At 45.7% G+C, this 13714-nt stretch overlaps 1 protein-coding gene across 5 annotated transcripts in view; it reads left to right on the top strand.

The window, feature by feature from the left end:
• Positions 1 to 13714, top strand: part of MATN2 (matrilin 2) — a 127216-nt gene that overhangs the window by 103019 nt on the left and 10483 nt on the right. For all 5 annotated transcript variants that reach the window (XM_064588084.1, XM_045896184.3, XM_045896183.3 and 2 more), the window contains 3 exons: positions 8986 to 9108; positions 10329 to 10451; positions 12702 to 12824. In XM_064588084.1, the coding sequence (XP_064444154.1) occupies positions 8986 to 9108; positions 10329 to 10451; positions 12702 to 12824 (369 nt within the window). The remainder of the gene's footprint in view (positions 1 to 8985; positions 9109 to 10328; positions 10452 to 12701; positions 12825 to 13714) is intronic.

Here is a 13714-nt window from a genome sequence, read left to right as displayed (position 1 = left end):
AGCTGTCAGTCTCTGGCAAGGGCAGGATCTGACGGGAATCTGGGCCACAAGCCACAGAGCACTGGGAATCCTAGTCCAGCCACCACAGGCGGTGGAGGCCTGTTGGGGCATGATGCCCTCCAGCTTGACTTTGAAAGGCAGAAACAGCCCTGAGCAAGGCAAATGGAGTGTTGTAATCTGCTCAGGCTGCCATAACAAAACACCAGGGGTTGGGTGGGCTTAAACAACAGCAATTTATTTTCTTACAGTTCAGGAGGCTGGAAGTCCAAAATCAAGGTGCCGGCAGGGTCATGTTCTGATGAGAACCCTCTTCGTGGTTTGCAGATGGCTGCCTTCTTACTGTGTCTTCACATGGTGGTGGGGGCTGGGGGGACGAGAACAAGCTCTAAGGACCCTAATCCCATCATGGGCTCCCCACCTCATCTAAACCTAATTACCTCCCAATGACCCCGCCTCCAAATACCACCACACTGGACATTCGGGCTTCAACATATGTATTTGGTAGGGGGAGGGGGACACAATTCAGTCCATAGCAGGGAGTGAGGGGAGAAGACCACCTTCACCCTCACCTACTCACATTACAGAAACAGAAGGAAGCTTCGAGGTCTTCCATTTCTTTTGTGGGAAACAAGCACAGGAAGGAAACTGGCACCTCAAGCTGGCCCCGAGGGTCAGTGGAAAGGTCAGGACTAGAACCCGGGTCCCCTGATTCAGGACCTCGTGCCCAGAGAGTGAGGTGCCCTCTAAATGAACGTCTCCGTTCACCTGTTTTTTTGGGTCGTCTGAGCAAAAGCCATTACAGAGTTAGCAAATGATTGGCTGCTGCTAGTTTTATTATAGGAAATGCCCGAAAATGGTGTAATTCCATCTCTGGGCCCTCGTTACCCTCTTGGCAGGCCACCTCCTGCTGGGTCGGTTTTAACAACCTCCTATGTGGAGCCGCAGACTCAGGATTGCCATCTGTCATCACCCAGAGGTGCGAGTCCGTGGAACGCATGAGCCTGGGATAGCTGTGCCGCAGACCCCCATGACTCACGGGGTGTGGGCTCCAGATGGGAGCGCAGCAGTTCGTCAGCACGTGGGGCGGCCACACGTGGGTCCCACACACCCCTGCTCTGTCCTCAAACCTGTAATCATACTGATCACAGATTGTAGATCCCATTCAGGACAGGGGTTGAATGAAAGCTGTGGACCTGCCTCCCTTAAGGAGGAAAGAAAGGATTCTTCTCCTGGAGGGAAAATGTGTTCTTCGTGCATCCTGAGATTTTCATACCTCCTTTCATCCGTTTCATTTAAGTGCTGGTTGCCAGTAGTTGGTCCTCACTCTCGTCTCTGCATTTGAGTCTGAGCACTTCCTTAAGCTCTTGGTCCGTTTGCTCTCATTCTCCACAGGTATTGACCCTGTACCTGCAGCGTTCTGGGCACGTCGTGCTGGGCACTGGGCCTCCCTGCCTGGGGTTGATGCCAGTTCCGTTTCTGCCCTGACAGGGTTTCAAGTTTCTCAGGGAAGAAAGAAATTAAAAATCTTTCATGTGATGTGGGAAGAAGAGGTGTGGCAGGAGCATGGGGCAGAGGGACCCTCAGCTAGTCCAGAGAAAGTTTCCTGAGAAAGAGGTGGTTGATCTGACATCTGGAGATTGAAGGAGTGAGCTAGCCAGAGATGGAGGGTATGATGGACTGAACGTTGGTGTCCTCCCAAATTCGTATGTTGACATCCTAATCCCCAAAGCTGATGATATTAGAAGGTGGGGCCTTGGGGTAATTAGGTCATGAGCGTGGGGCTCTCATGAATGGGATTAGTGGCCTAATAAAGGAGATCCCACAGAACTCCCCCCACCAGTCCCTTCCACCATGTGAGGAGACAGGGAGAAGTCTCCAGCCTGGAAGAGGGTCCTCACCCAACCTTGCAGCCTCCAGAGCTGCGAGCTATAAATTTCTGCTGTTTACAAGTCACCCGTCTATGGTATTCTGTTATAGCAGCCAGAACAGCCTAAGACAGAGGAGGCAGAACTTCCCAGGCACAGGAAACAGCATGCAGAAGCCCAGAGAGTGAGTGCGCTGGGTGTTGAGATTTGATTGCCAGAGGGCAGCAGGTGAGAACGGGACCTGGAGGGGCAGGCGGGACAGTTCACCTACAGCCTTGAGTTACATGAAACTGTTTGGAGGCCCAGCCTCCCTTGAGGAAACGATTTTCTTTTGTCTTCTGAGAATCTCCTAGCCTGAGTAGACTCTGCCGAGCTAGGATGGCCACCACAGGTGCCGCTGGATCAGGAAACATGAAGGTGGTAGATTTGTGGTCTAATCCCAGCTCGGCCCCCAGCACAGCTGACGCAGTTCACCTCTGCCGACTCAGAGACCTTGGGAAGGTCACTTCCCCTCTCTGGCCATCTGTTTCCTCAGCTCTAAAATAAAGGGTTGGATCAGTCAATCTACTGGGCCCCTTCCAGCCCAAAGACGAGGCTGGTGCCTGGCACAGAGCAAGCGCTCCAGAAACACTTGCTGAATGGATGAACTCCTTGCTGGGGTACCCACCATCCTCCCTGGGCTGAAGGCGCCCCATGATCGTGAGTCAGGGATGGTGGCTCCCGCTGCCTGTTAGGGAAACACTGAAGTACTTTCCTGCAGGGAAGTATCTGGCTCTGGGCGGAAGCTGACTCCAAGTTGGTTTCCAGACTTGGTTGAATAGGAAGCAGCTAGAACCTGTGGTCAGGAAATTGACGACAGTACACCTTGGGCATTTTCTAATTTACCACATATGGTTCCTTAACTTATGAGTGACCCAGAACATCCCGGATAGGCAGGAACTGGACATTTTGCTGAGCAAATATGAAGTGTTCACTCTGCAAGGCTGGTGTGGGGGAGAGAGTGAGGACCACCCAGCATCCACCCTCCACAGGGTTCTCACTTAAAACATCTGCACATGCAACTCTTTTTTAAAGATTTTATTTATTTATTTATTTGAGAGGGAGAGAAAGAGAGCACAAGCTGGGTCGGGGGCAGAGGGACAAGCAGACTCCCTGCTGAGTGTGGAGTCCGACATGGGGCTCCATCCCGGGACCCTGAGATCATGACCTGAGCTGAAGTCAGATGTTCAACCAACTGAGCCACCCAGGCGCCCCTGCACATGCAACTCTTGATGTTGGGGTCATGAGTTCAAGCCCCACATTGGGTGTAGAGATTACTTAAAAATAAAATTTTTAATGAAATGATAAAATAAAATCTTAGGGGCACCAGGCAGACTCAGTCAGTAGAGCATGTGACTCTTGATTTTGGGATCATGAGTTGAAGTCCCACGTTGGGTACAGAGATTACTCAAAAATAAAATCTTTTTTTTTTTTTTTTTTTAAGTAGCCTCCACATCCAGCATAGAGCCCAATGCAGGGCTTGAACACATGACCCTGAGATCAAGACCTAAGCTGAGGTCAAGTCAGATGCTTAACTGACTGAGCCACCCAGGTGCCCCTGCCCAAATAAAATCTTTAATAAAATAAGAAAAATAAAGGGTGCCTGGGTGACTCAGATGGTTAAGCGTCTGCCTTCAGCTCAGGTCGTGATCTCTGGGTCCTGGGATTGAGCCCCACACCAGGCTCCCTGCTCAGCAGGGAGTCTGCTTCTCCCTCTCCCTCTGCCTCTCTCCTGCTCATTCTCTCTCTCTCTCTCAAATGAATAAATAAAATCTTTTAAAAAAATTAAAAAAATAAAACATCTGCACAAAACCCCTAGGTAGAGGGTCCGGTTACCCTTAATTTTCAAAGTAGAAAACTGAGGAAATGTTTCCTTTTACTCACCAGATCTGGGGGTCCTGGGATTGAGTTCTATGTTGGGCTCCCCGCTCGGTGGGGAGCTTGTTGTGTATCAGGCATTACACTGGGCAATGCGAGATGCAGGAGGGAAGGGCAGGTCCAGTGAGTGTGTGGTCTCTTGATCAAAGCCCATGTGAGCGCAGCCCAGTGAGGATGCAGGTGAAGACCCAAACCAACACATGACTCCCTTTTCGGTGACAGCAGTGATATTATCAGAGGGGTGGATTCCAGCTGCTTTGAGGCCCCACGTGGGGAGGTGCAGGAAGACCTCAGGAGATGGGGGGGAGGGTGAAGAAGGACAAGCAGAGGAATGGCTGTGTAGACCACGGTGGTGGGAGGGCCCCTGGCTTGATATTGAGGTACGCACTGAAATACAGTGCTCAGAGCTGGGGGGAGGGTGGGCCAGATGAGGCTGCAGGGATTCTGTCTTTTCTGAAGACTCTGAGAATCTCAGGCAGAGGGAGGAAGGGATGTGAGAAGATATGCATTTTGGAAAGAGGACTTAGGACGAGGGGAGGGAATGGATTGGAGGGGGTAAAAGAGAGTGTGTGGAAACCAGTTAGTAGACGATGCAACAGCCCAAGAGAAAGACAGTGGTGTCTGGTTCTTGATGGTGGAGGCGCAGAGCATCTCACCGTTGGTAGTTTATTAGAATCACCTGTGGGGCTTTTAAAACAACCAGATGCCCCGGCGGTACCCTAGATCCCCTGAAGCCGAGACTATCTTACACTGATGTAAGCTCGTTAGAGGACAACTTGGAAATATTTATCAGCTTTTAAATGTTCGTGCCTTTTAACTAGGCATTTCTGCTTCTGGATATTTATCTTTCAAATATGCCTTCACATTGTATGTAAAACTATATGCACAAGAATATTCATACAATAATGTTCATAATAGTAGAAGACTAGGCACCACCTAAATGCCCGTCCAATAAAACACTGATTAAATGATGGTGCGGGCTTTGAAAGTAATGATGTAGAGTGTCAAAGGTGAGAGAGAAGCAAACTTTTCATTGTAAATCCTTTGTTCCCCATAAGAATTTTTATTTAAATTTTAGCTTATTTTTAGAATAGGTAAGGAGTTGAGGCGCCACAGTGGCTCAGTCAGTTAAGCACCTGACTCTTGATTTTGGCTCAGGTCATGATCTCAGGGTCATAAGATTGAGCCCCAAGATGGGCTCTGTGCTGCGCGTGGAACCTGCTTGAGTCTCTCTCTCCCTCTCCCCCGCCCCTCACCCCATGTGCACATGCTCTCTCTCTCTCTAAAAGAAAAAAAAAGGAATAAGTAAGGGGTTTACATGGTTTAAGAATCAAAACAATATGAAAAGACATACATTAAGAAGCTTTGCTCCCCCTATGGCCTCCCATCCCATTCCCTACCTCCCTTCCTATCAGTAGCCAGCCACCAGTGATGGCCACCAGTGATCCCCATCTCCTGCTAGTCACACACTTGTATAGTTCCCTCCTTCACTGTTGCTCTGTGTGACCGATAGCATATGGAAAGAACCATGGCCTGTCACTTCTCAAATTAAGTAATAAAAGACACTGTGGCTGCCATCTTCAGCACTCTCTCTCATTTCTTGGATCATTTGCTCTCGGGGAAGCCGTGTTGTAAGCTGCCCTGTGGAGAAGCCCACATGCTGAGGAACTGAAGCTTCCTCCAGCTAATAGCCAGTGAGGAACTGAGTGAGGCTGGCCAATAAAGACGTGAGTGAGCTCAGAAGTACATCCTTTAGCTCCAGTTGAGCCTCAAGATCACTGCAGTCCCAGCTGACAGCTTGACTACAGGCTCATGAGAGATCCTGAGTCAGAACTCCCCAGCTAAGCCACTCCTGGATTCCAGACCCCCAGAAACTGTGTGAGATAATAAATGTTGTTTTAAGCTGCTAGGTTTGGGGGTAACTTGTTACACAGCAACAGATAACTATACCATTTTCATTAGTTTATTATTTATCCTTCATGTTTCTTTATGTGAATAAGAGCAAATATAAATATACATTTTTATTTCCTCCCTTTTTTTACCTACACAAAAAATGATGTACTGTATATACCCCTAGTCTATGCCTTTTTTTTTCTTTTTTTTTTTTTGGTTGGATTTTTTTTTTTAATTTTATTATGTTATGTTAGTTCTATGCCTTTTTTTTTCTTCACTCAATGATACTTACTGGAGATTTCATATCTTTACATAGAGAATGTTCTCATTATTTTTACAGCTGCTTAATTCCCTTGTTGCTGGACACTTGGGTTGTTTCCCACTTGTCATTATTACAAACAGTGCTGCCGTGAATAACTTGAAAGTATATCCCTTCCTATGACACGAGGTACCTGTAGGAGAGAATTCCTGAAGTGAGGTTGCTGGGTCAAAGGTACATTTTGTAACTTTGGTAGATGTTGCCAGATACCCCTCCTTAGGGGAGATATGCCCTTTAATGTGTTTGAATTTTGAATCATCTGCCTGTTCTGCCTTTGAAAATATCTCTGCCGGTGATTCTAATACTCATGTGAGGTGGAGAACTCACCACTGCTCTACAGTCAACTGATTCGATGCTCTGAGGGAACAAGGAGGGAAAAGGTTAAAAATCAAACTCTCCACGTGCTTTAAAACATGCACCCAATTGGGGAACCTGGGTGGCTCAGTTGGTTAAGCAGCTGCCTTTGGCTCAGGTCATGATCCTGGGGTCCTGGGATTGAGCTCTACATCGGGCTCCCTGCTCGGTGGGGAGCCTGCTTCTCTCTCTCTCCCTCTGCCCCTCCCCCTGCTTTTGCTTGGACTCTCTCTCTCTCTGTCAAATAAATAAATAATCTTTAAAAAAAAGGCATGCACCTAATAAAATTTCAAACAGCTGCTAATGTGAACACTCAGGAGAACTCAGAAACTGGGCTGGGAGCTCCTGTGATAGTCTGTAGCCAAGGGTGACGTGAACAGTGGCTTTGGACTCAGCAGGCTCCTGATAAAGGAAAGCAGCACCCATCTGCCCGGTGCAGATGCAGACCACCATGGCTCAAGGACTGTGTGGGAAGACTCAGCCACTCTTCTCGATGACAGCCTGAGATGGAGCCAAGAAGATAGGACAGGGCATGGGGGAAAGAAAGGGTATGCTGGGTTATGGCTTGACAAGGCTGGCCGGAAAGAGTTATAGCTGTTTTATTATGTTGGAAAACGGAGTATTCTTAATATAAATTCATGGTGGGAAAAAAATGCTCACCTCCACAGCCAGCCAGCTGTCTCTATTATGGATCACTCAATTGTATTTCCACTCAACACTACGTGAGGAACTACCCCAAGCCATTGGGGAATGTTCTGCGTTAATAATGAGTCTAGATTGTGTCCAGAGAAGTAAGTCATTTTCAGAGCAAACACGACAGGCCAACTCTGCTTTAATTCTCTTCTGCAGTTATAATTTTAGTTGACATAATATTTTCCCATTGTTCAAAGATTTTGGCAGCATGTCTGCCCAAAAGAAGATGGACAAAATTCCCTTCATGTTTGAAAGCTTACTTTATGATATAGCAATGTAATGTAATGTAGTTGGGGAAAATGTGGGATTTATTATCAGAAGATTACATTTTGAATCTGGTGCTATCACTTATTAGCAATTGATCTTGACGAGCCATTAACCTTCCCAAACCTTAGTCTCCCGGCTGGTAACTGAGAATAAGAACAACTGCCTTGACTACCCCACAGGGTTGTTCTCAGGACTCCCCTCCAGAAAGAAATACTGCAAAATGCCTTAGAAATAAGTGTGTGGTCTGGGCCTGATTATACAAGTGATTACTTCAGAGCCTTGATTTCATAACTTCAGTGCCTATCCATTGTAAAATTCTCCTTGATCTGAAATGATTGAGTTGACTTTCAGAATTGTGTATTGTTCTCATAGGACGTCACTTCCCCCCGTGTCTTCAGTATCAGGCTTTTAAAATGTCAGCTTGGTTTTCACAGAGTCACAAACAGAAGCTGCCCCAGCCCTGTGGATGGCAAAGCCCTTCTTTCTGCTCGTTCCTGAAACCTTGGTCATCCATGACTCTTCTCTCATATCCATAGGAAGATGGCCTCTTCGTATCAACCCATCAGCAAAGCTTGTAGGCTCTACCTTCAATATATAGCCAACAGTCTCACCACTTGTCACCATCCTGGTTGGGGCCACCAGGCTTATTGCAATAGATTTCTCCCAGCTCTCCATGCTCCATCCTCACCCACACCGAGTATGCCTTTTACGACAAAGCCAGTTCATGTGACCACACTGCTCAAAACCCCCCAGGGACCCTTCCTCATTCAGATCCCACTGCTGCCCGTGAAGCCCATAGGGTCTGCCCCTTGCTGGCCTCACTGGCCTCATCCCCTGCCAGGCTCGGGTTGCTTGGGTTCCACCTATCTCTTTGCCTTTCCTGAAATGTGCCACAAACGCTCCTATCTCTGTAGTTTGCAAATGCTGTTCTTTACCGAGGGTGCTGTTCCATCCAAATAACACACACTCACTAGTCTCTTCAGGGCTCTGTTCAGGGGCACTGTATCTGCCTGCAGCCTGTGAAACAAGCCCTCCCTGGCCCAGGCACATTCTCTCTCCCCTCTCCTGCTTGTCTCCACGGCACTTTCCCCATCTGACATACATATTTGTTTGTCTATTGTTTGTCTTCCCCCTTCTTCCCTCCCACACCTGCTGCCAAATGTAAGCTTCACAAAAGCAGAAACTGTGTCTTATTCATTGTTAAGTCCCCAGAGCCTAGAAGAGTACCTGACTCAGAGTAGGGACGCATGAAATAGTTGAGGACTGAATGAACAGATGAAAAATGGCTCACCTAAGTGTGACACGTACATGCCTACATAAGTAGATATGTAGATAAGATGATATTATAGTTATATGATAGCCAGTGAAAATGAACTTATTTTCTAATATTTATAGGCCATGTTATATCTCTCCTTTTATAAATTGTCTTTCATGCCTTTTGTGCATTTTCCCTATGGAAATGATTTTATTTTATGCACTCTTTATATATGAAGAATTTTTGCTCATAGACATATTTTCTGTTTTGAAATGTGCATTGTCGGATAAGACACTGCTTTAATTGAAGGTGTCTCAAATGTCTTTTAAGATGGAATAAGTTACTAAAAAAAGGATTGAATAAGTCAGTAATGTATGAACAGTTTCCTTCTTCTGTTTCTCTAATTCCAATTGGATTCCCAGAATTGGACTCCTGTGCCTTGGGGGACCATGGCTGTGAACATTCATGTGTAAGCAGTGAAGACTCCTTTGTGTGTCAGTGCTTTGAAGGGTATATACTCCGTGAAGACGGGAAAACCTGCAGGAGTAAGTTTTTACCGGGGTTGTCTCACGTGACTGTGTCTGATCTTTGCATGAATTCCACCATCCTGATCTCTGTTGAAATCAGTTACCCTCAAAAGCCACTGCCACACGACTATTAAATATAATGTGGGGTCCTGGATGGAATCAGAAAAATGACATCAGGTTAAAAACTAAGGAAATGTCAATAAACCAGGGACTTTAGTTGGTCTTAATGTATCAGTATTGGTCCATTAATTGTAACAAATGTATCACATTAACACAAGTTGCTAACTGGGTTTGAGGTTTATAGGAACTCTGTGCTATCTTCTCCATTTTTCTGTAAAGCTAAAACTTTTCTAAAAAATAAAGCCAGTTAAAAGAAAACAAACAAATGGGCAAATGAAGAAAGCCAATGCTAGAGCTACAACTGAAGTTGCTCATGTATGCCCTGTGGCAAGAAACAAGATTCTAGCAGCTTCTAGCCCTCCCATTTATTAGCTGGGCAAGTTGTTGGACTTCTCTGAGCCTCTGTTTATCTTTAATAATATTATTGTTGTTGTTCGTAGCACCAATCTCTCATAGAGACCACCTTATGATGAGCTCATGCTTATGTCTCAGACAGCAAAGCCTCTTAGATGGGGCCAAGATGCATCTCTGTTAATCAAAGGCGAGCATGCAACCCTGAGCAAATGATTTTCATCCCTATCAGTCATCTTTTCCTCCAGCTTCTCAAAGCACTTTGCAAAGAGCAACTTGTGCTGACACATTTGAATAAAAGACAGGTAATTGGAATTATGATTCTCATTTTTTCAGACAGACAGGAAAGGTAAGGCTCCAAGAGGTTAAGTCATTCTCCTAAGCCATATGTCAGGGACAAAGCCAAAATTAGATTTCAGTGCCACTAATCTAAATTGAGATTTAATCTTCTAAGTAATCATATCAGACCAACAGTGTTTCCTTTTGATATCAGAAACTGCATCTGCAGAAAGCCAACGATTGATTGCATTTAATGAGATAGTGAAGTAGGTGCTGGTGAGTGATGGTGAGGATGATAGTGAGAAAGTTTGAAGAGTTAACCTAAATTAGACCCACTGAACTTCATCCTCAATTTTACTTTCCTCCCATGGATCACTGAGCTCAAGGGGGCCTGGGGTCTGGTGGCTGAGATGGGTGGATCCTCCAAGGTGAAGCCCAGGGAAAATTTATGTTGGTGAAATTGCTTTGACTTGCTCTTCTGTCCTCAGGGAAAGATGTCTGCCAAACAGTCAACCATGGCTGTGAGCACATTTGCGTGAACAGTGATCAGTCATACATCTGCAAGTGCCTGGAAGGATTCCGGCTTGCCGAGGATAGGAAACGCTGCCGAAGTAAGTGGCCTCCAGTTAGAGATGAACTCTTCCATCTGTGGGACTCGGACCATTAGATAACTTCATTTAATATTTAAAATCTTCCCTTATAATCAATGTTACGATGACAAGTTCCTGCCTTGGGTGATCTGAAAGTGTTTGCGAGTGATCCGTACAGGAGACCCTTAGTTCTTCAGGATTTTCTAGTCAAGGTCCTGAGTTGTCAGGCTTTTTGCATCTCTCCATTTTCTCCCAGTTGCTGGCCCTTCCACAACCATTGTGTGGATGCCCAGAGCCTCACACAGAGCCTGGCTAATCATTGGACAGAATTAGAATCTCTGCCAGCAATCACTATGAGGATCAAAGGATAATTACAGTGCTTTTTCTTCTTGGAAGACCTTATAAGTAAGGGTAGGGTGGGAGGGGGACGAAGAGATTTTTCTATGGCTTTTATTTATCCACTTTCTCTATCGTTGCCTCTGTAGGTCCCTCAGAACAGATTCTGAGTTTACTTAGAAGGTGCATTAGGTTCCCCAGAGAAACAGAACCAATAGAGTGCATGTGTGTGTTTGTGTGCCTATATAAAGAGATAGACACAGAGATAGAGGCAGATGGACATAGAGAAAATCTGTAGGGCAGGCCAGCAGTCTGGAGACCCAGGAAGAGCTGATGTGGCAGCTCTTATCCAAAGGCAGTCCGGAAGCAGAATTCCTTCTTCCTTGGGGTGGTGGTGGAGGATTCAGTCTTCTTTCTCTTAAGGCCTCCAAGTGATTGGATGAGGCCAACTCTATGGAGTGTACTCTACTTTACTCAAAGTCTAATGTCTGAAATGTTAATCTCATCTAAAAAACACCTTCACTGCAGCATCTAGATTGGTGTTTGACCAAACAGCTAGGCACCATAGCCTAGGCAACGTGACATATAACATTAACCATCACAGCACCGAAAAAAGAGCCAGACGGGACACATGAGCTTGGTGAAGTGGGTATTAGAGGAGCACAGGGCAAGGATTTTTCTCCACTGGGAGATTCTGAGCTGTTAGTCCCTATTTGGGTATGCGTATGGGGGGTGGTGTTGAAACGGTCTACTTGCTTTTGTTGATATCTGCTCCAGTGGACAGGATGGCTCTTTTTTCATTAAGGCAAAATCAGTTCAATTGCTTTTCAAGTTGATTTTGGGGAATTTCCTCACAGACTCCTTTGAGATAACTTGGGACATCCCACATGTCAACAAAGCTGGCTTGAGTGGAGTTCACTGTCTTCATTCCTCCACCAGGAAGAGGGGCTTCTGCCTTTAGCAAGATGTTCTGTTTGAACAGCTGAGCCCTGGGATGCCGATAGGACCCTGGCCTAATGCTGCAGATCTCCCTGCACAATCCTGTTTTGCCTTCACACTGCAGTGTCCCCTCAGTGGAGACCAGGTCTGCAGTTCTGCCCATTGTGTCTGCCAAGCTGTCTGTTCATGATTTTATTTCTATGAACACAAGTGTACACACGTGTGCCATTTATTCATGCAACATATTTTTTGCTCAGCAAAATGAGCTGTTGTACACCGGGCACAACATCTACCTCTGGAATTTGATTGCTAGATCAAATACCACCATCCCCACTTCTGGGGGCGGATCTGTAGTTACCAATCCCAATTTTATAGGAAGCTTCTCCTTCTAGGGAGCTAATGGCAGAAAAGAGCTGTAGGCTTTCATGTGATGGAGGAGGAGAACACAGGAGACACGTCTCTCAGCTGTGCCATCAACTTGCTGCATGACCTCAGGCGACTCCATGACACATTTTGAGTTTCTTCATGTATAAGCTGGGTATAATTATTCCTGCTTTCGTCTTCTCACAGGATGTTGTGAAGATTGGATGGCTGTAACTACTCTGAAGCATTTAAAGTACCTCACACATGAGAAGTGTTCATTAATTGAAACTGGAGTGTTTGAGATGTCTGTGGGAAAAAATCAGTAGCTTGGGAAAATCAAAACCCAAGGCAACATCAAATAATTCTAAAAATTAATAAGAAATACGGGATACCCGGTCATTCATCTTACCATTCAGGCTTGTGGGGGCTGGGGCTTTCTGAGAGGAGCTTCTCCCTTCCCATGCCCTGTCCTGAGTATTAGAATGAAAAAAAGGGCATATTATAAGAGAAAGTTTAAACAGAGATGGTTTTTTTTTAAAAATGGATTAATTCTTTGATCTGTCCTGACGTGACCATTTAGTCCAGCTCATTCCTGCATGGATGGAGTTGCTCATCTCCCTATATTTCCCTCAGGAAAGGATGTCTGCAAATCGACCTACCATGGCTGCGAACACATTTGTGTTAATCGTGGCAACTCCTACATCTGCAAATGTTCAGAGGGATTTGTTCTAGCTGAGGATGGAAGACGGTGCAAGAGTAAGTGATCTGAACTTGGCTTTCTGCTTGAATTTGATTTGGGAGCAATCGTTCTTTGGAGTATTTTCAGGAAACAAATCCCTCACCTCTGCTTCTTCCATAATGGAGCTTAACTGAGGCACCTGTGGAAAAACTTTTGGTTTTAGTTGAGAGTAAGTTCACTATCTGCCAAAAGGCTGGAGTGATCTTAGGCTGAATAAGCATATCTGGAATGAGAGAGGCAAGATTTGTGCTCTGCTCTGTACTGGGGAATTACATTCAGTTCTGGGCATTGCATTTTAGGAAGAAATAGATAGATCTAAGTTTATTTATTTATTTATTTTTAAAGATTTTATTTATTTGACAGAGAGAGACACAGCAAGAGAGGGAACACAAGCAGGGGGAGTGGGAGAGGGAGAAGCAGGCTTCCCGCAGAGCAGGGAGCCCGATGTGGGGCTCGATCCCAGGACCCTGGGATCATGACCTGAGCTGAAGGCAGACACTTAATGACTGAGCCACCCAGGCGCCCCTAGATCTAAGTTTAAGCATTAAAAAAAGCCCTTCAAAGTAGCAGAAAAAATCTTAAGAAAATTACTTTGTAATCTCAGAGTAGAGAAGACCTTTCTAAACAGGACATCAAACATAAAAACCATTTTTACTTTTATTTTTTTAAGATTTTATTTATTTATTTTGTCAGAGAGGGAGAGCAAGCGAGAAAGAGCACAAGCAGGGGGATCAGCAGGCAGAGGGAGAAGCAGGCTTCGCGCTGAGCAAGGAATGTGGGGCTCCATCCCAGGACTCTGGGATCGTGACCTGAGCCAAAGGCAGACGCTCAACCAACTGAGCCACCCAGGTGTCCTAAAGCCATTTTTAAAAAAGAGAAAATATATAGTGAGAGATTAAAGCTATGA

This window comes from Mirounga angustirostris, unplaced genomic scaffold, assembly GCF_029215605.1.
Source record: "Mirounga angustirostris isolate CCGP_5_RB_7025 unplaced genomic scaffold, mMirAng1.0.hap1 SCAF_4, whole genome shotgun sequence".
Classification (NCBI taxonomy): Eukaryota; Metazoa; Chordata; class Mammalia; order Carnivora; family Phocidae; genus Mirounga; species Mirounga angustirostris.
Note: the sequence above shows the minus strand (reverse complement) of the source record. Positions and strands in the feature narration are given on the sequence as shown.